Below are 25,936 nucleotides of genomic sequence, written 5' to 3' on the forward strand. Positions count from 1 at the left end.
AAGAAAGGCCATGTTCACTCATATCCATTTTTTAGCAGTCATGTGTAATGCACAGCTCTCTATCCACAACAAAATCCCACACACCTTCCCTTGGCTTACCCTGGCCTCTTCACATGGCCTGGTTCAGTCCATTGACAGCATGTTGACCCCTGTATACTGCATCATTCCAATGCACTCTATCTTGTGCATGCTTTTCACCCTCTTGCATGTTCAGACTCCAATCACTCAAAATATTTTTCACTCCATCCCTATATCTCCAATTTGGTCAACCCCTTCCCGTTGTTCCCTCCACTTATGACACATATATCGTTTATGTTTACCGCTCTTCACTTATTCTCTCCATATGTCAGACCATTTCAGCACCGTCTCTTCAGCTCCCTCAACCACACTTTTTGTTGCTACACCTTTATCTTACCCTTGCATTAGTTTCTTGATCAAACTACCTCACACTATGCATGGTCCTCAAACATATCATTTAAACATTTCATTTCCAGCTCTTCCACTCTACTGCACATATCCTCATCTCCAGTCCAAGCCTTGCATCCATTTAATGTTATTAGGACTGTTATAATTTCAAACGTAACCATTTTTGCCTTCCCAGATAACGATCTGTCTTTCTCACCTTCTTCATTGCTCCTTGAACTTTCGTCCCCCACCTACTCTATGACTATATGAAACACTTCCACTTCCATGGTTCCATTTGCTGCCATGTCCATTCTCTGGTATCTAAAACACTTCATTTCCTTAAATGTTTCTCCATCCAAACTCACACCTTAGCTAACCTGTCCCTCAACCCTGCTTAACCCAATAACCTTTCTTTTATTCACATTTACTCACAACTTCCTCCTTATACACAATCTTCCAAACTCAGTCACCAACTTCTGCAGTTGCTCACTTGAATCTGCCACCAATGCTTTATCAACAGCGAACAACAACTGACTAACTTCCCAAGTCCCCCTCATTCCCTACAGAGTGCATACTTACCCCCTACCTCCAAGACTCACATTTACCTCCCTCACCACCCCATACACAAACAAATCAAACAGCATGGTGACATCACACACCCCTGCCATGGACCAGCCTTCACTTGGAACCACTCTCTTCTCTTCCCACTCATGCATAGAGCTTATACCTGTGATAAAAACATCTCTGCTTCGAAAAGCTTTCCTCCCACACAATCTAAACTTAAGACCTTCCACGAGGCATCTTTATCAGTGCTATCATATGCTTTCTCCAAATCCATAAATGCCACATACAAATCCTTTTTTTCCTCTTAGAGCTTTCCTCCCACACAATCTAAACTTAAGACCTTCCACGAGGCATCTTTATCAGTGCTATCATATGCTTTCTCCAAATCCATAAATGCCACATACAAATCCTTTTTTTCCTCTTAGTATTTCTCACTTTCATTCTTTAAAGTGAACACCTGAGCCACACATCCTCTACCACTTTAGAACATATTCAACTTCAGACATATTCAACAGTACTTCAGAATACTCCTCTATCTCCTCCTCACTTCATCACTACCTGTTACCACTTCCCCATTTGCCCCTTTCACTGATGTTCCATTTGTTCTCATTTTTTATGCAGTGTTAACCTCCTTCCAAAACAAGCTAATACACGCTCATCCCAACACTCATTTGCCCACTTTTTCAACCTCTGCACCCTCCTCTCGACCCCCTTCTGCTTTATCATATGTCTCTTCCAATCTTTTGCACTCCTTCCCTGTAAGTGCCACCCATATACCTCTCTTTTAATTTTCACCAGCAATTTCACTTCTTCCTCCACCACTCACTACCCTTTTTAATCTACCCACCTCCCACCTTATGTATGCCACATGCCCCTCATGCACATGGCAGCACTGCTACCCAAATATCTTCCATTCCTCACCTACTCCCCTAGCCTCTTATACTCTTATCTTTTGCTATTCTACATTCAGTTTCTCCTAGTATTTCTTCATGCTAGTCTCTTTTCCAAGCCCACTCACTTTCACCACTCTTTCCTCACCCAGACTGTTTCCTCTTTTCCGAAAACCCCAACAAATCTTCACCCTCACCTCCACAACGTAATAAAAAGACATCTCATCAGCTGTCCCTTTCAGCACAAATAAATGCCTGATAATTTTTACTCGAGGTATTAGGCATTTATTTGATTTATTCGTAGTAAACAGTTATCCTGACATCACTTGACAATTCAAATTCCTTCTGAAATTAAACTTTTTAACTGTCACTTGTTATCTTTAGTACACATTCATGACTGCATCTTAGAATTGTATACTTATCATTAGTTCAGCTGTTTTTTTGGGACTTATGGTTTATGCTGTTCTGTTGATACTGTATTAACTCACATATCCATGGTGTTTATCCCTAGGGATACGGGAGAAAGAATACTTCCCACATATTCCCTCCATGTCGTAGAAGGCGACTAAAAAGGGAGTGAGCAGGGGGCTGGAAATCCTCCCCTCTTGTTTTTTTTTTAATTTTCCAGAAGAAGGACCAGAGAAGGGGGCCAAGTGAGGATTTCCCTCAAAGGCTCAGTCCTCTGTTCTTAATGTTACCTCGCTAATGCGAGAAATGGTGAATAGTATGAAAAAAAAATCCATGGTGTTACTCAATCCACTCTTATTTCCATTTTCTGTCTATCTGTATCTCTGATGCATGTTTCCTCCAGGAACTCCCATTAAGGGGGGTAGCCAAGGCAGTAGAGTCTCCACTTATCCCTTTCCTTACATGCCTCCTTCACATGTACCATCCATGCGTTCTTCCACCATTTCTCTTCCAGTACTCTTCCACTCTTTTTCCCCATATCAATCTCTTGTGGTATTTTTTCTCATGTCTGTTTCCCAAGCTCTCTAACTCTCACCACTAAGTTCTCACTCATGATGTTTCCTCTTTTCTGATAAACCTCTACAAATTGTCACCCTAATAAGTTTTATTCACAAGTTATTAGGCATATATTTGATCTGTTCACAGTATGCAGTGTACATCCTGACATCAATTGAAAATTCCAATTCCTTTGAAATGAGTTTTTGATTATAACCAATTCTCTTAAGATTCACATTCATGACTGCATCACTGTGAAATGTAAACTTATTAAGTCATTTGTTTTTCTGGGATTCATGGTTTATGATCTATTATGTCACTCAGTTTGCTCTTATTTTCATTTTGTATCCATCTATATAAGATGCCCATTTCCTCTAGAAACTCCCATCAAGGGGGTGGCCTCAGAAAAAGTCTCGACTTATCCCTTTCCTTACATGCCTCCTTCACATACACCATTCCACTCATTCTTCCACCATCTCTCTCTCTCTCTCTCTCTCTCTCTCTCTCTCTCTCTCTCTCTCTCTCTCTCTCTCTCTCTCTCTCTCTCTCTCTCTCTCTCTCTCTCTCTCTCTCTCTCTCTCTCTCTCTCTCTCTCTCTCTCTCTCTCTCTCTCTCTCTCTCTCTCTCTCTCTCTCTCTCTCTCTCTCTCTCTCTCTCTCTCTCTCTCTCTCTCTCTCTCTCTCTCTCTCTCTCTCTCTCTCTCTCTCTCTCTCTCTCTCTCTCTCTCTCTCTCTCTCTCTCTCTCTCTCTCTCTCTCTCTCTCTCTCTCTCTCTCTCTCTCTCTCTCTCTCTCTCTCTCTCTCTCTCTCTCTCTCTCTCTCTCTCTCTCTCTCTCTCTCTCTCTCTCTCTCTCTCTCTCTCTCTCTCTCTCTCTCTCTCTCTCTCTCTCTCTCTCTCTCTCTCTCTCTCTCTCTCTCTCTCTCTCTCTCTCTCTCTCTCTCTCTCTCTCTCTCTCTCTCTCTCTCTCTCTCTCTCTCTCTCTCTCTCTCTCTCTCTCTCTCTCTCTCTCTCTCTCTCTCTCTCTCTCTCTCTCTCTCTCTCTCTCTCTCTCTCTCTCTCTCTCTCTCTCTCTCTCTCTCTCTCTCTCTCTCTCTCTCTCTCTCTCTCTCTCTCTCTCTCTCTCTCTCTCTCTCTCTCTCTCTCTCTCTCTCTCTCTCTCTCTCTCTCTCTCTCTCTCTCTCTCTCTCTCTCTCTCTCTCTCTCTCTCTCCTGGTATTAATTTGCATGAGTTTCTTTTTCAAATTCATTTACTTCCACCAGTCTTTTGTCACCCAAAAACCTCTACAAATCTTCACCCTTACCTCCACAAGGTAGTGATCAGATATCTAACTAGCTGCCCTTCTCAGCACTAATAAATGCCTAATTACTTTCATTCAGAAGTTATTAGGCATTTATTTAATCCCATACACATTTTTCATCCTGACATCACTTGACAAGTCCAGTTTCTTCTGAAATGACACTTTTTGTCTGTTGCTTATTACCTTTAGATTCACATTCTTGACTGCATCACTCAGAATTGTATACTTATCATCAAGCCATCTGTTTTTCTGGGATTTATGGTTTATCCTATGTTCTGTTAATGTTTATTGACTCACATATTCCTGATGTCTCTCAATCTTCCCTTATTTTCATTTTCTGTCTGTCTGTATCTCTGATGCCCTTTTCCTGTAGGAATTCCCTGTAACGGGGTACCCAAGACAAAAGAGTCTCCACTCATCCCTTTTCTTACATGCCATCCCCTCATACACCATTCCATACATTCTTCCACCATTTTTCTCCCTCTTATTTCCTCTCGTCAGTCTCTTGGTATATCTGCACACAAGACTTTTCCAAGCTAAGTTATTCTCACCACTCTCTTCTTATCAATAACGTATCCTCTTTTTCAAAATCGTTTACAATCTTCACCCAAACCTCCACAAGTTGATGATCATATGTCCCACCATTTGCCCCTCTCATCACAATTGAATGCCTGATAACTTTTATTCAAAAGTTATAATGCATTTACTTGATCCATTTACAGTAAGCAGTTCTCATCCTGGCATCACTTGACAAATTCAGATCCTTCTGAAATGATGCCTTTTGACTTTCAGTGACTACCTTCAGATTTACATTTGTAACTGCATCACTGAAAATGGTATACTTATAAAAGTTGTCTCTTTTCTCTGGGATTTATGGTTTATGCTGTGCTCTGTTGATATTGTATTAACTCGCATATCCATGTTGTCACTCATTCTGCTCTTATCTTCTTTGCCTATACATGTATGTAACTAAGTTTGCTGAGTATTCCTGGGAAATTATATGGGAGGGTATTGATTGAGAGGGTGAAGGCATGTATAGAGCATCAGATTGGGGAAGAGCAGTGTGGTTTCAAAAAGTGATAGAGGATATGTGGATCAAGTGTTTGCTTTGAAGAATGTATGTGAGAAATACTTAGAAAAACAAATTGATTTGTGTGTAGCATTTATGGGTCTGGAGAAGGTATATGATAGAGTTGATAGAGATGCTTTGTGGAAGGTATTAAGAGTATATGATGTGGGAGGTAAGTTGCTAGAATCAGTGAAAAGTTTTTAACAAGGATGTAAGGCATGTGTACGAGTAGGAAGAGAGGATAGTGATTGGTTCCTAGTGAATGTTGGTTTATGGCAGGGGTGCTTGATGTCTCCATGGTTGTTTAATTTGTTAGGGTTGTTAGGGAGCTGAATGCAAAAGTTTTGGAGAGAGGGGCAAGTATGCAGTCTGTTGTGGATGAGAGGGCTTGGGAAGTGAGTCAGTTCTTGTTTGCTGATGATACAGTGCTGGTGGCTGATTCGGATGAGAAACTGCAGAAGCTGGTGGCTGAGTTTGGTAAAGTGTGTGAAAGAAGAAAGTTGAGAGTAAATGTGAATAAGAGCAAGGTTATTAGGTTCAGTAGGGCTGAGGGACAAATCAGTTGGGAGGTAAGTTTGAATGGAGAAAAACTGGAGGAAGTGAAGTGTTTTAGATATCTGGGAGTGGAATTAGCAGCGAATGGAACCATGAAAGCAGAAGTGAGTCACAGGATGGGGGAAGGGGCGAAGGTTCTGGGAGTGTTGAAGAATGTTTGGAAGGTGAGAACATTATCTCGGAAAGCAAAAATGGGTATGTTTGAAGGAATAGTGGTTCCAACAATGTTATATGGTTGCGAGGCATGGGCTATAGATAGGGTTGTGCGGAGGAGGGTGGATTTGCTGGAAATGAGTTGTTTGTGGACAGTATGTGGTGTGCGGTGGTTTGATCGAGTAAGTAATGAAAGGGTAAGAGAGATGTGTGGTAATAAAAAGAGTGTGGTTGAGAAAGCAGAAGAAGGTGTATTGAAATTGTTTGGTCATATGGAGAGAATGAGTTAGGAAAGATTGACAAGGATGATATATGTGTCAGAGATGGAGGGAACGAGAAGTGGGAGACCAAATTGGAGGTGGAAGGATGTAGTGAAAAGGATTTTGAGCAATCAGGGCCTGAACATACAGGAGGGAGAAAGGTGTGCAAGGAATAGAGTAAACTGGAATGATGTGGTATACCGAGGTCGATGTGCTGTCAGTGGACTGAACCAGGGCATGTGAATCATCTGTGGTAATCCATGGAAAGTTTTGTGGGGCCTAGATGTGGAAAGGGAGCTGTGGTTTCGGTGCATTACACATGACAGGTAGAGACTGAGTGTGAACGAATGTGGCCTTTGTTGTCTTTTCCTAGCGCTACCTCGCACACATGTGGGGGTAGGGGGGTGCCATTTCATGTGTGGCAGGGTGGCGATGGGAATGGATGAAAGCAGCAAGTATGAATATGTATATGTCTGTGTATGCATGTGTATGTATACATTGAAATGTATAGGTATGTACATGTGTGCATGTGGGCATGTATGTCTGTACATATGTATGTGGGTGAGTTGGGCCATTCTTTCGTCTGTTTCTTTGTGCTACCTCGCTAACACCAGAGACAGCAACAAGGTATTATTATTATTATTATTATTATTATTATTATTATTATTATCATTATTATCATTATTATACTTTGTCCCTGTCTCCCACGTTAGCGAGGTAGCGTAAGGAAACAAAGGAATGGCCCAACCCTCCCACATACACATGTATATACATACACGTCCACACATGCACATATACATACCTATCCATCTCAACGTATACATACATATATATACACGCTCAGACATATACATATATACACATATACATAATTCATACTGCCTGCCCTTATTCATTCCCATCGCCACCCCGCCACACATGAAATAACAACTCCCTCCCCCGCATGTGTGCGAGGTAGCGCTAAGAAAAGACAACAAAGGCCACATTCGTTCACACTCAATCTCTAGCTGTCATGTATAATGCACCGAAACCACAGCTCCCTTTCCACATCCAGGCCCTACAAAACTTTCCATGGTTCACCCCAGACACTTCACATGCCCTGTTTCAATCCATTGACAGCATGTCGACCCTGGTATACCACATCATTCCTATTCACTCTATTCCTTGCACGCCTTTCACCCTCCTGCATGTTCAGGCCCTGATCACTCAGAATCTTTTTCACTCCATCTTTCCACCTCCAATTTGATCTTCCACTTCTTGTTCCCTCCACCTCTGACACATATATCCTCTTTGTTAATCTTTCCTCACTCATTCTCTCCACGTGACCCAACCATTTCAAAACACCCTCTGTTCTCTCAACCACACTCTTTTTATTACAACACATCTCTCCTACTCTTTCATTACTCACTCGATCATACCACCTCACACCACATATTGTCCTCAAACATCTCATTTCCAGCACATCCACCCTCCTCTGCACAACTCTATCTATAGCCCACGCCTCACAACCATATAACATTGTTGTAACCACTATTCCTTCAAACATACCCATTTTTGCTTTCCGAGATAACGTTCTCGACTTCCACACATTGTTCAACGCTCCCAAAACTTTCGCCCCCTCCCCCACCCTATGATTCACTTCCGCTTCCATGGTTTCATCCGCTGCCAAATCCACTCCCAGATATCTAAAACAATTCACTTCCTCCAGTTTTTCTCCATTCAAACTTACCTCCCAGTTGACTTGTCCCTCAACCCTACTGTACCTAATAACCTTGCTCTTATTCTCAATTACTGTCAGCTTTCTTCTTTCACACACTTTACCAAACTCAGTCACCAGCTTCTGCAGTTTCTCACCTGAACCAGCCACCAGCGCTGTATCATCAGCGAACAACAACTGACTCACTTCCCAAGCTATCTCATCCACAACAGACTGCATACTTGCCCCTCTTTCCAAAACTCTTGCATTCACCTCCCTAACAACCCCATCCATAAACAAATTAAACAACCATGGAGACATCATGTACCCATGCCGCAAACCAACATTCACTGAAAACCAATCACTTTCCTTACATCCTCAATGAAAACTTTTCACTGCTTCGGACAACTTACCTCCCACACCATATATTCTTAATACCTTCCACAGAGCATCTCTATCAACTCTATCGTATGCCTTCTCCAGATCCATAAATGCTACATACAAATCCATTTGCTTTTCTAAATATTTCTCACATACATTTTTCAGAGCAAACACCTGATCCACACATCCTCTACCACTTCTGAAACCACACTGCTCTTTCCCAATCTGATGCCTCTGTACATGCCTTCACCCTCTCAATCAATACCTTCCCATATAATTTACCAGGAATACTAAACAAACTTATACCTCTGTAATTTGAGCACTCACTCTTATGCCCTTTGCCTTGTACAATGGTATTATGATAGCATTCCGCCAATCCTCAGGCACCTCACCATGAGTCATACAATACATTAAATATCCTTACCAACCAGTCAACAATACAGTCACCCCCTTTTTAATAAATTCCACTGCAGTACCATCCAAACCCGCTGCCTTGCCAGCTTTCATCTTCCGCGAAGCTTTTACTACCTCTTCTCTGTTTACCAAATCATTCTCCCTAACCCTCTCACTTTACACACCACCTCAACCAAAACACCCTATATCTGCCACTCTATCATCAGACACATTCAACAAACCTTCAAAATACTCACTCCATATCCTTCTCACATCACCACTACTTGTTATCACCTCCCCATTAACCCCCTTCACTGATGTTCCCATTTGCTCCCTTGTCTTATGCACTTTATGTACCTCCTTCCAAAACATCTTTTTATTCTCCCAAAAATTTAATGATAATCTCTCACCCCAACTCTCATTTGCCCTCTTTTTTGCCTCTTTCTCCTTTCTCTTGACCTTCTGCCTCTTTCTTTTATACATCTCCCAGTCATTTGCATTATTTCCCTGCAAAAATCGTCCAAATGCCTCTCTCTTCTCTTTCACTAATAATCTTACTTCTTCATCCCATCACTCACTACCCTTTCTAATCTGTCCACCTCCCACACTTCTTATGCCACAAGCATCTTTTGCACAAGCCATCACTACTTCCCTCAATACATCCCATTCCTCCCCCACTCCCCTTACGTCCTTTGTTCTCACCTTTTTCCATTCTGTACTCAGTCTCTCCTGGTACTTCCTCACACAAGTCTCCTTCCCAAGCTCACTTACTCTTACACCCCAACATTCTCTCTTCTTTTCTGAAAACCTCTACAAATCTTCACCTTCGCCTCCACAAGATAATGATCAGACATTCCTCCAGTTGCACCTCTCAGCACGATAACATCCAAAAGTCTCTCTTTCGCGTGCCTATCAATTAAACATAATCCAATAACGCTCTCTGGCCATTTCTCCTACTTACATACGTATACTTATGTATATCTCTCTTTTTAAACCAGGTATTCCCAATCACCAGTCCTTTTTCAGCACATAAATATACAAGCTTTTCACCATTTTCATTTACAACACTGAACACTCCATGTACACCAATTATTCCCTCAACTGCCACATTACTCACGCTTGCATTCAAATCACCCATCACTATAACTCAGTCTCGTGCATCAAAACTGCTAACACACTCACTCAGCTGCTCCCAAAACACTTGCCTCTCATGATCTTTCTTCTCATACCCAGGTGCATGTGCACCAATAATCACCCATCTCTCTCCATCCACTTTCAGTTTTACCCATATCAATTTGGAGTGTACTTTCATACACTCTATCACATACTCCCACCACTCCTGTTTCAGGAGTAGTCCTACTCCTTCCCTTGCTCTTGTCCTCTCACTAACCCCTGACTTTACCCCCAAGACATTCCCAAACCACTCTTCCCCTTTACCCTTGAGCTTCATTTCACTCATAGCCAAAACATCCAGGTCCCTTTCCTCAAACATACTACCTATCTCTCCTTTTTTCTCATCTTTGTTACATCCACACACATTTAGACACCCCAATCTGAGCCTTCGAGGAGGATGAGCACTCCCCGCGTGACTCCTTCTTCTGTTTCCCCATTTAGAGAGTCAAAATACAAGGAGGGGAGGGTTTCTAGCCCCCTGCTCCCGTCCCCTGTAGTCGCCTTCTACGACACATGAGGAATGTGTGGGAAGTATTTTTTCTCCCCTATTCCCAGGGATATAAACAAAGTATGATAAATAAAATAAAATGAAAATAACTACTATATCTCTGATGCCCATTCTCTCTAGGAACTCTTATCAATGGTGTGGCAATTCCATGCATTCTTTCTCTGTTTCTCTCCCTCCAGTACTCTTCCACTCCAATTCTTTGTGTCAGAGGTGGTCATTCACATGCTATCCCCATTGATCATGCTGTTATACATTTTCCTTGTAAACTTCCCATCTTGCATCCTTTCCACATGCCCAAACCACCTCATAGTATTTTTTTTTACCCATTCTACCACTCATTCTCTTTGTATTCGCTGCCACACTAAATCTATCATACACCCCCTCATTTCTTTCATCATTACATCTAGTCATACCGCATGCCTTTCACAGGCTGGATTCTTGACCTCAGTGAGTCATTCCATGTCCATTTTTTGACTGCATTGGTTAAATTGAAAGAGGATAGAGGGAATACTAAATTGTGCATAGTGAAAATGTATGCAGATTCTGCTCTGGAATTTTAGCATTTATGTTTGTTAAAATTGGGTAAGAAATTTATTTGTTTGCAGAGAAGTTTATTTTGTGGGATGAAAATACAAGCTTAATGACTCTTGATAAAGGAGAGTTTATATTTGGATGATATTTCAACAAAACATTGAAATCAGCAGAAGAGGGCAGGAATTTTAGTTGAACCATGGAATTAAAAGATATGGAAGCATATAGGTATGTGGAAATGATTGTAGTGTGGCATAGAAAGTTGAGTACTTAAATATCATGTCAGAATGGAAGAGAAAATATCTACCTCTGTACAAGAGAGGAGTTTCAGCAGGTATAGCGAGATGAAAGTCAACAAAAGAAAGTATATTACAAAGTAATATGCAAGAGAAGATGCAAGAAAGAATGACCATGTGCATTTACATAACCAAAATGAAAAGATGACATTATGATCCCCAATGCTGAAGTTATGACATAGTGCTAAAACTTATGTAGAGACTTTTGTTCTCAGTAAAGTTGCATTAGATTTAATTTTTGATACCCATTATCACTGAAATTAATGTGTTAGATAAGTAGGTCAGTCAAGCTGTATCGGTGAAGGAATCTAATATAGGTTCCATATATTATTCAAAAAAAATTTTTTCAAAAGGCTATTGTAAAAGTGACTGCACTGGTAACTGCACATGTTATCATACATGAACTGCAGCACTTACAATAATCGTGAAAAAAAATATGGTTTTCATCTTTGAGCTTAGTCATTTGCACTGCATTTCGTAAGAACTCAGTATCTAAGGTTATGTGAAATTATCTCGTATAATTTTGTTCGAAATCATGCAAAAGTAAAGTAGATAATTGGATCTTATTTTGGAAGTTCTTTGTATGATATTGAAATTTTGTCATTTTTGGTGACTGATACTTCCACCATTGACTTGTGGAACCTAAAATATTTGAGTGAAATTCTGCATGGGACACCCATGTATAGATACAGAAGATATTCTCTTTGACATATACATACCAGACTTTTGATACTATTAATTTTGAATGGTTATTGATATTACCTTGAAATTAGAAAACTGTTGAATTAGGAAATTGTGTTATTGGTGAACATGTGAAAACCAACGCTGCCTTTTAAATTTTCTTACATATATGTGTACCTGATGAAACTGATATATATATATATTTTTTATTAAAAGGCTTTGTTTTCGATATTTGTACTTATTACTTATAGGTTTAAACAGGGAATTCAAGATGGTCTTTAGGATTCAAGTGCTGATAATGAGCTAAAAGACTTTACCTATTTTTTTCGAATGAGGGTGTTAAATGAAAAAAAATGACTTTTTTAAACATCATACTTTTAAGCCAACTCCCTTTGCAGGGATGTACTACTGTAAGATACTGACAAGTTACGTTCTTTCCAGGCAGCTTATTCTTGATACTTTTTTCTAGATGATGATCTATCTTAGAAATGTATATTTATTGTATTTTTGTCCACTGCATCATAAACTAGACTTATTTTAGTTAACAAACAGGTCTCTTGTGCAGATATTTGTGCATGCATTGATTTGTAATTTGCTTAAATTGACTTTTTTTAAGTAACATGAGAATACCTTGGTGTCATGAAAGAGATCAGATTTATTGGGTATAGGGCTCCCATATGATAGCCTGTCAGTTCTTCTTTAATTTGAATAGGGAGAAAGAGATAATCTACCAAGCACTTGATACTTGTATATTCAGCTATTCTAGGTTACTTGTCTTGAAAAATCAGAAAGGATGAGGGGAAAGGGAAAATAGGAGGCCTCACATATCCACAACCAAATCCTGGGTACCTCCCTGGAAAACAGTTTCATTCCAAATTCATCCATTACTTATAATTGGCTTTAAGAGTCTCTTTGGAAAGTGTTTTGATTTAAGTTAATTTTGAAACATTCACAAGTTTTTCTAATGCCTAGAAGCACCTTGGCCCACAAGTATACTGATATTCATGTAAGCATATAGGCAAAGTTATTGACTCTATTATTCTCATTTCTTTGTTTAAACTGTAGCTACATCAAAGCTACATATGACATTATTTTTTAGTATCTTCTCTCTTTGAAGTCCTTTTTGTTTCAGCTGTAGAAAATATTGTTATAAAGGTTGAATGCCTGTCTTTACATAACCACACCTGCACCATTGTCATTTGTTTTTCCCATTGAAGTACTTTAGCAAAACTTCATGGATATTATGCTCATATAGTGCTTGCTTAAAAGATCTCAGGGTTGACTTAAGGCCCCCTTAATGCAAGGCCTTTAGTGCAGAATGCTACCAAGTTTTATTCTTCCAATATTTGGAATTGTCTTTATTCAGAAGTCCTTCTAGCGAATATAACAATGTGATATCCAGTTGTTTTGATAGGAAGATTTCTCTTTTCTGAACTTTAGTTGCATCTTGAGGGTACTTTGCTCTGTTTCCATACATTATAACCCTTTGTAATTGTTATTGATTTATGATTTATTAATCTTATATGTAAGTATACAGTAAACAGGTTATTTAGTACCACATTTTGTTAATCATTGTCTCATTAGAAATCCAGTATGGGGTTTCTTTCTAATATTGCAAAATTGATAATTTCTTCCATGTGGATGGTTTTTGTGGCTCTAAGGGACCTTCACTTCCATGCTCTTACTCACCTAGATCTCACCTTGTTTCAATTTTTTTTTCTAAAAGAGACTTGTGTCTTTCTTCCTCTCAGCTCATCACTAAATGCATAGAATTTTAAGGCAAAAGGATTTTATTTATATGCTAATGACAATCTTCATTCTTATAGAAATGAGCAATATTGGCACTGTCATACAAGTGAAATTTCAGTGATTGCTGCATAGTTTGTTTAGTCATTCAAGCTTTTTGTTTCAGGAAGAAAAAGTCACAGACCAGCAAAATTGCTGAGTGTTTTACAAGCTGGTTTGTAGTGTAAAAATTTCATCAGTTTCTACAGACATGAATAAAAAGACACTTGCATTACACTTCTCCTTTAAGAACTGAGAAAGTTTTGCTTCTAGTCATAGAAGAAAATATAATTTTTTTAATATGTTACTTGCTGAGCTAAGTGTCATCACTTCATGTCAACATTTTCATCTTATCAGCAATTACTATCAACATTTTCATCTTATCAGCAGTTACTATGTCAATTGAACTGAAACTTTGGAAAAACGATTTATGAATGGCTCTTTCAGTTTTGCTCATTTGATGCTGTTCTAGCATCCAGTGTGGCTGATACAGGGTTAAATGGTCCCCAACTGGTTGAAATTTCAAAAGTTGTGTTGTAGGGAAACCACTGTTTCTATTGAGCCAAAGTTAAGTGGAAATTGTTGATGGGTGGTCATTTCTTGAGGTTCCCCATTTCATACTCATCTGACATCCAATGTGATGTCAAAACAACTGGACTAATCAAAGTGAAAATCAATAGGAATGATCAAGAGGTGGCCTTTTATCACTTTCGTGGTTTTCTTGATGTAGGGGGTAGTGATGCTGTTTCCTGTGGGGTGGGTTGGTGAAGGGAATGGATGAAGGTAACCAAGTATGAACATGTACATATGTATATATGTACATATTTGTATGTCTATGTAGGTGTATGTGCATGTATGTATATTATTATTATTATTATTATCATACATGAAAAATGAATAAATATATATAATACCTTGCTGGAGGGGGGAATGCTATTTCATGTGTGGCGGGATGGCAACGGGAATGGATGAAGGCAGCAAGTATGAATATGTACATGTGTATATATGTATATGTCTGTGTATGTATATGTATGTATACGTTGAAATGTATATGTATGCATTGTGCATGTGTTGGCATTTATGTATATACATGTGTATGTTGGTGGGTTGGGCCATTCCTCGTTTGTTTCCTTGTGCTACCTTGCTGACGTGGGAGACAACGGTTAAGTATGATAATATAAATAGAATGATAAGAATGATTTTTATTATTATTATCATCATTAGTATTATGATTTTTATTATTAGTAGTATTAGTAGTAGAATTATACTTAATCACCATTTCCCACGTCAGTGAGGTGTCGCTAGGAAACAAACAAAGAATGGCTCATCCACTCATATACGCATATATATATATACATAGATTCCCGTACATGCACATCCTATATTTTATACATTTGCATACATATACATATCAACATATACACATGTACATATTCATACTTGCTTGCCTTCATCCATTCCCAGCACTACCCTGCCCACAGGAAAACAGTATCACTACCCCCCTGCTTCAGCAAGATAGGGCCAGAAAAACAGACAAAAAACACCACGTTTGTTCATGCTCAGTCTCTAGTTGTCATGTATAATGCACCAAAACCACAGCTCCCTATCCACATCCAGGCCCAACAGATCTTTCCATGGTTTACCCCAGATGTTTCACATGCCCTGCTTCATTCCATTGCCTGCACATCGACCCCAGTGTTCCACAGCGTTCCAATTCACTCTATTCCTTGCACTCCTCTGACCCTCCTGTATGGTCAGGCCCCAGTCGCTCAAAATCTTTGTTACTCCATCCTTCCACCTCCAATTTGGTCTCCTGCTTCTCCTTCTTCCCTACACCTCTGACACATATATCCTCTTTGTGAATCTTTCCTCACTCATTCTCTCCATTTGTCCAAACCATTTCAACACACCCCCTTCTGCTCTCTCAACCACACTCTTTTTATTTCCACACATCTCTCTTACCCTTTCAATACTTACTCAATCTAATCACCTCACATCACATATTGTCCTCAAGCATTTCATATCCAACACATCCACCCTCCTCCGCACAACCCTATCTATATCCCATGCCTCGTAACCATATAACATTGTTGGAACTACTATTCCTTCAGACGTACCCATTTTTGCTCTCTGAGATACTGTTCTCTCCATCCACACATTCTTCATTGTTCCCATAAGCTAGACCACACAGTACTCAGCAAGCTGCTGAATTGCATGATCATTGTGTGGCCATCAGCAACTCAAGGGTAGGCCATTTTGATACTTGTTTCTTTCCCTTCACATCGAAGCTGTGGAATTCTCTACCCTCTCATATCTTTCCCAATAACTGTGACTTAGCACATCTCAAGTGACAGGTCTTTCACATCTTCCAAAATTCATAAATACTTTCCGTTTTGTTTCCGTTTCATAATTCTTTATATTTCAAGTAAGGCTCAGCCTTGATGTGGACTTTTGTCTGTGACTGGAGCCTTCAACATAAAAAAATCATACAGCTTTTTAGATTTTTAAGAAGTTGGATGATAATATTCAAGTGTGTGTGTTAAAACTGGGTGTTCCTCACAAGGTGACCTTTAGTGGTTGGAGTATGATTCTAAACGATTATGAAAGACCTTTCACACCCGAAGTCTCTCATAGGATTTATATTCTTTTGCATTGATGATAACAGTATAATTGTTGTAAGGTTTGGTTAAGTTCCAATTTTGGAGTATCACAGCAATGATTACTTGTAATGCATTTTTCCCCCGTATCATTTAAGTTAGTTAAGGTTTTCTAAGGATCTGTTGATAGAGTTGATAGAAATGCTCTGTGGAAGGTATTAAGAAGGTGTTAAGGTATTAAGAGGGTGAAAGGCGTGCAAGGAATAGAGTGAATTGGAACAATGTGGTATACCGGGGTCGATGTGCTGTCAGTGGATTGAACCAGGGCATGTGAAGCGTCTAGGGTAAACTATGGAAAGTTTTGTGGGGCCTGGATGTGGAAAGGGAGCTGTGGTTTTGGTGCATTATACATGACAGCTAGAGACTGAGTGTGAATGAATGTGGCCTTTGTTGTCTTTTCCTAGCACTACCTCACACACATGCGGGGAGGGGGTTTTCATTTCATGTGTGGCGGGGTGGCGACGGGAATGAATAAGGGCAGACAGTATAAATTATGTACATGTGTATATATGTATATGTCTGTTTGTGTATATATATTTATATGTTGAAATATATAGATATGTATATGTGCTGTGTGTGGACGTGTATGTATATACATGTGTTTGTGGGTGGGTTGGGCCATTCTTTCGTCTGTTTCCTTGCGCTACTTCGCTAACGCAGGAGACAGCAACAAAGTATAATAATAAATAAACCCTTGCTTTTGCATTTTGCTAGATCAGTGAACCCTTTCCCAGTCTCAGTTTGGTAAGATTCTTATACTTTTTTAGATATGCTTTCCTTATTTTTACTGTAACTGATGTTTTTTCACATCTTCATGCAGCGTCTGCAAAAAATCTTTTCTGCTTCCTCCATAAATTTTCAAAGGCAATGTCAAAGTAACATTGTATTACTATGTCTTCTCTTTTTTGTCCTTGATTGCCTTCTTCAGACATCTGGGCAAGGAATTGGCAGATTCCTAAAGTATTTAAGTCCATGTTTTGATCCATAGCTTTTGATCTGGATAAGGGAGGCACATATGAGGTGTTGCTGGTAGCATCTGCCTGATTGTGCATTCAGAGCACCCAGTGCACCTAAAAATCTCACATGTATCCACATTTTCTTGCTCCCAGGTGGAAATTAGGGCTTTCTTTCCTTAGAAAGGTAGAAGCCTACCATCTTGAAGCACTGGTGGAAGAAATACATCACCCAAAACCAAAATTCCCAAAATGAAGTGACAGTCTGGAAGATTGAAGAAAGAACATCATTTTATCAAGATAAAGATAGCCTGAGACAATCATTTCCTCAAGATAGCCTCAGCAGAGGCAGGTTGCTGGTGTTCACACCATCAGATGTACAGTGGTTTCACTCGGAGAGTGCCATATCCCACACTTGACCTTATCCTTGTATTGCCTTTGAAAAAATAAGGTGGCAGACAGTGTTTTTTGCAGACACTGTAACTCCCTGCTGTCAGTTACAGGTTCTTTTGATTTTTTCAAGGTGTTTCCCTTACCTTTTCCCAGGTTAGCATAGCCCTCCAAGTCTCATTTAGGTAAGGTTTTCAGATGTTTTGTTGATTTTCAAAAGTATTTGCCTGACTTTAACAGTTACTGACATTTTCCCAGGTCAGCATCGCCTTTCCCTTTAATAGTTTAGGTAAGAGTTTTAAAGGTTTTTTGATTTTTAAAAGTGTTTCCATTGCTTTTCCAATGTCTTACATCCTCCCAGATCAACACAGCCTTCCTCACTATCAAGTAGATGGGTTTTCCATAGAGGCAAATCTTTGGTCAGAAACATACAGGTTTGTTGAATCATACAACAGCATGCTGCTAAAACTATAGATCTTTAGGAATGTAACCTTGTTCCATGGGGACTCCCTGTACTGTGTACAGTAACATCATTTTGTTGCAGATGGAGTCTATTGCACCAAAAGTAAATAACCAATTCCCAGAGTGAGGTTGAAAGGGCAAGTTGTAGTGATAATGGCATAGAGGAGGCAGGTGGAGATGAGGCACTTATTCCTCCCTACTGTTTACTCTCTTTCTCTACAGTTATAGGCCCTCATGACTGGCTTTTTTGACTGGTTATTATTGTGTAAATCTCTTCCTATCTTTAATTTTACATTTAGTATTTGTGTAATGTATCTTGTATTATTACTGTTCTCCACAAACATGAAATCAATATTATCAATATGGAGGGAAGGCAGGTGATGGGATAATCATTGCCTCCCATTCTTGTCACTCTTGCTCTGTCACTATGGGCCCTCAGTTATAATTTGTTTTAACTTTTTAAATCTTTTTGTTTTTCCTTTAGATATACTTCCAACACTTGCTCATAACACTTTATTCTATTATTGTTCACCACAAACATGGTAGAATGGATGGCAGTATGAGACTGAGGGATGATTTCCACCAAATGACAACCCACTTACTGCTGTCAGATTAGTTGAGAATTCAGCAAATCTAATTTCCCCTCAGCAACTTTTTACGATGATATCAAGGAATCAAGTGACTCGTAGGACCATATTACATACCACATTCCCACTCTCCAACTAGAACTTACCTCATCCACCTTTGCTAGCATGTTTTTTTTTCTATGGGTAATACTCATGCCATTTATTGTATTGTTTTCATTCAGCCCACTTCTGTTTCAAATTACCATTTATCGCTGTTTGTGTGATTAGGTGCATCTTGTATGAAATTGATGCTTACAGATGTCATGAACATGTGATAAAGTAGGTCTGGGGATGGATTGGCCAGGATTCAGGAATGTATCCTTATTTCATACATGTTTTATTGGTGGATATTATATATATTGTATTTAGATACAATATTCTGTGCTTTACTTTTTGTACTGATATTTAGATGAATAATGTACCTGAAGTGTACTGTGTGTTGCTTGACATTTTATAACTTTTTTGTATGAGAATTAGGTGGAGAAATGTCCCCAAGGAATGTAAACTCCCCTTGTTCCACTGAATCCTATGGTAACTTGATTAATACATGATAATTTTACCAAGCTATGTTTTTCAGGTACACATCTCCAACATCCATGTGTAGTTACTGTTAGTTAGGTGTTTCAGTATGTGTTTCTTAATTACTCTTTTGAAGAATTTTAAAACATGTGTCATCAAGCTCACTGATCTTTCTAGTGTTTTGGCAAAAGCCTAGATCCTCTTAATGTACTGGTGATGCATAATGAACTCTTGCCACTTTGTCTTTTTAAGGAAAATAGGTGGAATTCCATATGATCTTGGTGCTGAATTTTCTCTAATTTGATCTCTTGCTTTACATATGTCTTTGATGTTAATTGAACTTCTGCAGTGACAGCAAATGCTGCATTCTCATCAAACTAAAAAGACATTCAGTCGTCCATCTTTTCATTATTTTTGTACTAGATACTAATTCTTATTGTTCAATTAACCTCTCCCAATCTATTTTAGTCAGTTTTAGACTTTTCTCCACTTTTCAAGGCTCACTCTCAGGGTTTTTGTGGTATATTTTGTTTACTCGTGTTACTTCTTCATTCCGGTTGTTTTCTTCGGTAAAATTCCATTATTTTTGTGTCAGCATTTCGTTTTTCCGTAAGGTTTTATATCCTCTCCATTCTTATCGGCATTTATATCTTTATCCATTAGTTTCTTCCGTTCATCAACTGTTTACTCTATTTTAGTATCTTTGACCACAATTTTTCCTCCTAACCAGCTGAAAAGTTGATATCATGTTTGATTGCCTTTGATTACCTTGAAGGACTCTTTGGTCTGGCATGGACCCTGTTAACTGACTGGTAAGCTGTTTGATTTTCATACCATCCCCTTAACTTGCTCCTCATGTACAGAAAGTGAAATTTTGAAAACAAAAGACATATCTGTGTTCCACACAGATGATAAATTTTGTATCCTTCCATTATAATGCCAGCTTTTATTAGTGGTTGCATTTATTATGAAGCTGTTTTCTAAAACTTACCCAGAGGCTAGTTGATATGAAGATTATATTTTCTGGCTGTTGTACAGATGTAGGGTCTCCTACTCTCTTTCTGCTTCCTCATTTTCTCATCCTGTTGATTTTTCCTCATATTTTAATGTTCATTATCCAAGATAAGGTGCTGAAAAAGACATTGATTATGGGGACATTCTTAATTAGCAATAGAAGGCATTATGTGACAATAAAAGATTGTTTTATAACTCCAGGGAGGAAAGCCAAGCTATAAACTTAAAGCTTGGGGATATTTTCAGCACACATTTCCAAAGTCTGTATATTATATGAACATGATCTATCGAATGTTAGAATGAGGAGTTGGTTCAAAGTGAGCTGCATAACACAAAACTTCTACTTTGCTTTAACAAGTCAGGTTTACTGCTGAAGATAAACCAGCACAGAAGTACTAAGGATAAGCTGAATGCTAATATGAAAATGAAAACTGATATGTTTTGCAAATATAGTATTTCACAACCTGATTTGATATTAAGAGCAGTAAACCTGGACTGGAAATTGCATGACTAGTAGTAAAGTAAGTTGCTGTCGTTCCGTGGTTGTTGTACTGGTGTAGTGCAACAATCGCTGTCCAATCTATATTTACTTGTTCTCGTCTCTTTCTCGTAGCAGCATATGGGAGTTGTTAACGGATAAAACGGTGAGTTAGTCTGAATCAGGCTTAAAGTGACAGGAAGTATTGTTTCAAGTTTTCTGTGTTTGCTGTGTTGATGTTGTATTGTGTTGTGTTCTTGAGACACCACTCCTAAAAGATAATTTAAGCTATTTATTTTTGCATTTTGAAATTTCTGTTTTGTTTACCTATAGTTTGTGGTCTTCATTTACTTATTTAAGAGTTGCTACCATTGATTGTAATATAGTTCACACAAGTTGAAGGGACTAATTTTTATTGTTTTTTATGCACTATGCGGAGAGTAAAGATTAAGTGGGAAATGGTATCATAATGTGTCTTGGGCATTTGCATCTCTGAAATATGATCTTTAAACAAATTGTAAATACTGTTTACATGTATATAAAACTTATATACTATAGGAGTGGTTGTCCAGTTTGTGGGGCATGTAGTGTCAGTAAAACTACTGTCCCTGTATTATTTATCTCTTAGATTTTTTTCAATTTTTTATTAGTTTGAAGCCAGTTTTTCACTTTCAATTTTATATTTTGAGGGAGTATTATATTTATCATTAGTGTATTTTTCCTTTTTTTGTAATATTTGTTGTTTAAAGTGGTGTAAAGTATGATCCATAAATGTAATTTATGTATACTATGTGCCAGATATTACTGTTAGAAGTAAGAGCACCTACTTCATGTGCTGCACTACCAAATTCATTTGCTTGTTCCTAATCCAGAGACTATCTTTTAGGTGCTAACAGTCTCACTGTTGTAGCCTTGTGTACCTTCTTTCAACTAGCTTAGAACCCATGAAAGTGAGATGTTGATGTTACATGTATAGTAAAGATTTGTAGCTACTTTTCCAAAGATTTGAAGATGGTGATGAGTTGTAATAAAGAGTTCTTGTACATTATCTGGTTCTTGACACTCCAGATTACAGAGAGAGCGAGCGCAGGCAGCAGAAAAAGAGAAGGTGGGCCAGGGGTGTCAGCCACTGGGTCAGGGGTGCCAGGGACCAGCAACGGGGGGAACAGCAGTGGGGGGGGCCGCAATTCAGCAACCCCTCCCTCCCCTTCTCCATCAGCTTCCTCCAGCACGGGCGGGCCCCTCATCGGAGCACTCCCACCGCGACACAGACCCTTTACTCTCGAGCACAGCCCATGCACCTGACCAGTAAGTGATAAGTAAAAATAGATTCCCTATGTGTCATACTAAACCCCATGACAAACTTGTTTCTGAATTCAGGCAATAGTAACTTTACCTGATTAATTTAATTACTTTTGCTTCCACATTTTCATAAGGTGGATGTATATACCATAGCAGTATTAATTTCTCATTGTCTGGCTTGATTCATACTTTATGTTTTTGCTCTTTCTTTATATTAGTCTCTATCTGCTTCTCCTGTTGAATCTTGAAGACTTTCAGCAAGGGCGATGTAGAGTTATTAAGTCTTAAAAAATACTATGGAACATACCAAAAATTTATCAAACAAAAATATATGAAGCACCTGCAAGAATGCTCAAATGGCTTTTGAGTACATTTTACTAATAGGAGAAATAACAAACATGCAAAGAACAACTACAGAGACACATAAAAGAATATTTGACATATGATTGAAACCTATTCCGGATGAGCCCAAAACTGATGATTATCATTTAACAGCAGTGAGTTTTGAGTATTAGCCCTACCATCATTGCAGAATCTTGTAGGTTCTTCTTTTGGTGGGTCTTGAAGGTAGGGAGAAACCCAGTATGTCTAACAGACGTATGTATTAAGGGAAGCAGTGATGTCATGTGAAGAGACGCATGTGACATGAGAAAGATGGGAGGTGGGCAGATTAGAAAAGGTAGTGAGTGATGGGATAAAGAAGTAAAGTTGTTATTGAAAGAAAAAAGAGAGGCATTTGGACAATATTTATAAGGAAGGAGTGCAAATGACTGGGAGATGTATAAGAAAAAGTGACAGGAGGTCAGGAGCAAGGTGCAAGGGTTGAAAAAGAGGAGAGATGAGGGTTGGGGTGAGAGAGTATCATTAAACTTTAGGGAGAATAAAAAGATGTTTTGGATGGAGGTAAATAACGTACATAAGGCAAGAGAAAAATGGGAGCATTGGTGAGGAGTGCATGGGGGGGAGGGAGTGACAGCAGTTAGTGATGAAGTAAGGAGGAGATGGAGTGAGTATTGTGAAGTTTTGTTGAATGTATTTGATGATAGAGTGGCAGATATAGAGTGTTTTGGTCAGGGTGGAGTGTGAAGTGAGAGAGTCAGGGAGAGTGATGTGAGAAGAGAGGTGTTGAAAGCCTTATGGAAGATAAAATCTGGCAGGGCAGCAGGTTTGGATGGTATTACAGATGAATTTATTGAGAGAGGGGGTGACTGTGTTGTTGATTGGTATGTATGGATTATGGTGAAGTGCATGAGGATTGGCAGAATGCATGTATAGTGCCGTTGTAAAAAGGTAAAGGGGATAAAGGTGAGTGTTCAAACTACAGAAGCATAAGTTTGTTGAGTATTCCTGGAAGATTGTATGGGAGGGTATTGATTGAGAGGGTGAAGGCATATTCAGAGCATCCGATTGGGGGAGAGCAGTGTGGTTTCAGAAGTGGTAGAGGATATGTGGATGAAGTATTTACTTTAAAGAATGTATGAGACATACTTAGAAAAACAGATTGATTTGTATGTAACATTTGTGGATCTGAAGAAGGCATATGATAGGGTTGATAGAGATGCTTTATGGAAGGTCTTATGAATATATGATGTGGGAGGTAAGCTGCTAGAAGCAGTGAAAAGTTTTTATCAAGGTTGTAAGGCATGTGTACGAGTAGGAAGAGAGGAGAGTGAGTGGTTCCAAGTGAAGGTCAGTCTGTGGCAGGGGAGTGTGATGTCACCACCGTTGTTCAGTTTGTTTATGGATGTGGTGTTGAGGGAAGTAATGCAACTCTGGGAGAGTGGGGCAAGTGTATATACAGATGAGAGGGCCTGGAAAGTGAGTCAGTTGTTGTTTGCTGATGATAAAGCACTGGTAATTATTTTTAGTGAGAAACTCTTGAAGTTGGCAACTGAGTATGGAAGTGTGTGTGAAAGGAGAAAGTTGTTCAATGTAAATAAAAGCAAGGTCATCAGAATCAGCAGAGTCGAGAAACAGTTTGTCTGGAATGTAAGTTTGAGTGGAGAAAAAGAGGAGGAAGTGAAGTTTTTTAGGTATCTGTAAGTGGAATTGGCAGTGAATGGAACCAATGAACTGGAAGTAAGTCACAGAGTGGGGAGGTTGCGAAGGTTTTGGGAGTGTTGAAGAATGTTTGGAAAGAGAGTACATTATCTTTGAGGACAAAAATGGGTATGTTTCAAGGAATAGTAGTCCCAACAATATTATATAGTTGCAAGGCATGGGCTATAAATATGGTTGTGCAGAGTAGGGTGGATGTGTTGGAAATGAAACGTCTGAGGACAGTATGTGGTGTGAGGTAGTTTGATCAAGTGAGTAATGAAATTGGAAGAAAGGTGTATGATAATAAAAAGAGTGTGGTTGAGAGAGCAGAAGAGGATGTGTTGAAATAGTTTGGACAAATGGAGAGAATGAGTTTGGAAATGTTGACAAAGAGGATATATGTGTCAGAAGTGGAGAGAACAAGGAGAACAGGGAGAGCAAATTGGAGATGAAAGGATTTTGAGTGATCGGGGCCTGAACATGCAGGAGGGTGAAAGGTGTGCAAGGAATAGAGTGATTTGGAACGATGTGGTGTACTAAGGCTGATGTGCTATTGATGGACTGAACCAGGACATGTAAAATGCCAGGAATAAACCATGGAAAGGTTTGTGAGTCCTTGATATGGATAGGGGAGCTGTGGTTTCAATGCATTACACATACAACTTACGAATGCAAGAGGATATGGCTTTTCTTCGTCTCTTTGCTGGTGCTTCCTCGCTTATGCAGGGGATGGTGATCAGGTGTGTGTGTGTGTGTGTTTGTAGGAGGGGGTAGAAAAGAATGTATGCTATCTTATTTTTCTTTTTTTTTCATGCATTTGTGCTGTTTCTTGTGGGGCAAGTGGCGTCGTGTGCCTGTGCTTATATGTGTATGTATACATTTGTTTATGTATATGTTTATTTATGTGTATATGTTAATATGTACATGTGTATGTATGTATATGTACATGTATGTGTGTATATGAGTGTTTGAGCCCTTGTTTGTCTGTTTCCTGGTGCTACCGTATTATGCAGGAAACGGCAATCGAGTATGATAAAAACAAGTAATATAAATGATATATTTATATTCATTTATTTTACTTTGTCACTGTCTCGCGCGTTAGCAAGGTAGCGCAAGGAAACAGAGGAAAGAATGGCCCAACCCAATCACATACACATGTATATACATACACGTCCACACACGCAATATACATACCTATACATCTCAATTTATACATATATATACACACACAGACATATACATATATACACATGTACATAATTCATACTGTCTGCCTTTATTCCTCCCCATCGCCACCCCGACACACATGAAATAACAACCCCCGCATGTGCACGAGGTAGCATTAGGAAAAGACAGCAAAGGCCACATTTGTTCACAATCAGTCTCTAACTATCATGTATAATGCACCGAAACGACAGTGCCCTTTCCACATCCAGGCCCCACAGAACTTTCCATGGCTTACCCCAGACGCTTCACATGCCCTGGTTCAATCCATCGACAGCATGTCGACCCCGGTATACCACATTGTTCCAATTCACTCTATTCCTTGCACACCTTTCACCCTCCTGCATGTTCAGGCCCCGATCACTCAAAATCTTTTTCACTCCATCTTTCCTCCTCCAATTTGGTCTCCCACTTCTCCTTGTTCCCTCCACCTCTGACACATATATCCTCTTGGTCAATCTTTCCTCACTCATTCTCTCCATGTGACCAGACCATTTCAAAACACCCTCTTCTGGTCTCTCGACCACACTCTTTTTATTACCACACATCTCTCTTACCCTATTATTACTTACTCGATCAAACCACCTCACACCACATATTGTCCTCAAACATCTCATTTCCAGCACATCCACCCTCCTATGCACAACTCTATCTATAGCCCACGCCTCGC

The 25,936-nt window shown here is 39.2% G+C and overlaps 1 protein-coding gene across 7 annotated transcripts in view; it reads left to right on the forward strand.

Moving 5' to 3' along the window:
- The window catches only part of Camta (Calmodulin-binding transcription activator), a 1,164,029-nt gene that overhangs the window by 1,098,626 nt on the left and 39,467 nt on the right, over nt 1-25,936 (forward strand). For 5 of the 7 annotated variants that reach the window (XM_071671353.1, XM_071671354.1, XM_071671357.1 and 2 more), the window contains one exon: nt 21,776-22,008. In XM_071671353.1, the coding sequence (XP_071527454.1) occupies nt 21,776-22,008 (233 nt within the window). Of the gene's footprint in view, nt 1-20,835; nt 20,867-21,768; nt 22,009-25,936 lie in introns of all 7 variants that reach the window. The other 2 variants (XM_071671358.1, XM_071671359.1) reach the window with 2 other exon arrangements.

The sequence above is a fragment of the Panulirus ornatus genome, chromosome 16 (assembly GCF_036320965.1).
Source record: "Panulirus ornatus isolate Po-2019 chromosome 16, ASM3632096v1, whole genome shotgun sequence".
NCBI classification, from domain to species: domain Eukaryota; kingdom Metazoa; phylum Arthropoda; class Malacostraca; order Decapoda; family Palinuridae; genus Panulirus; species Panulirus ornatus.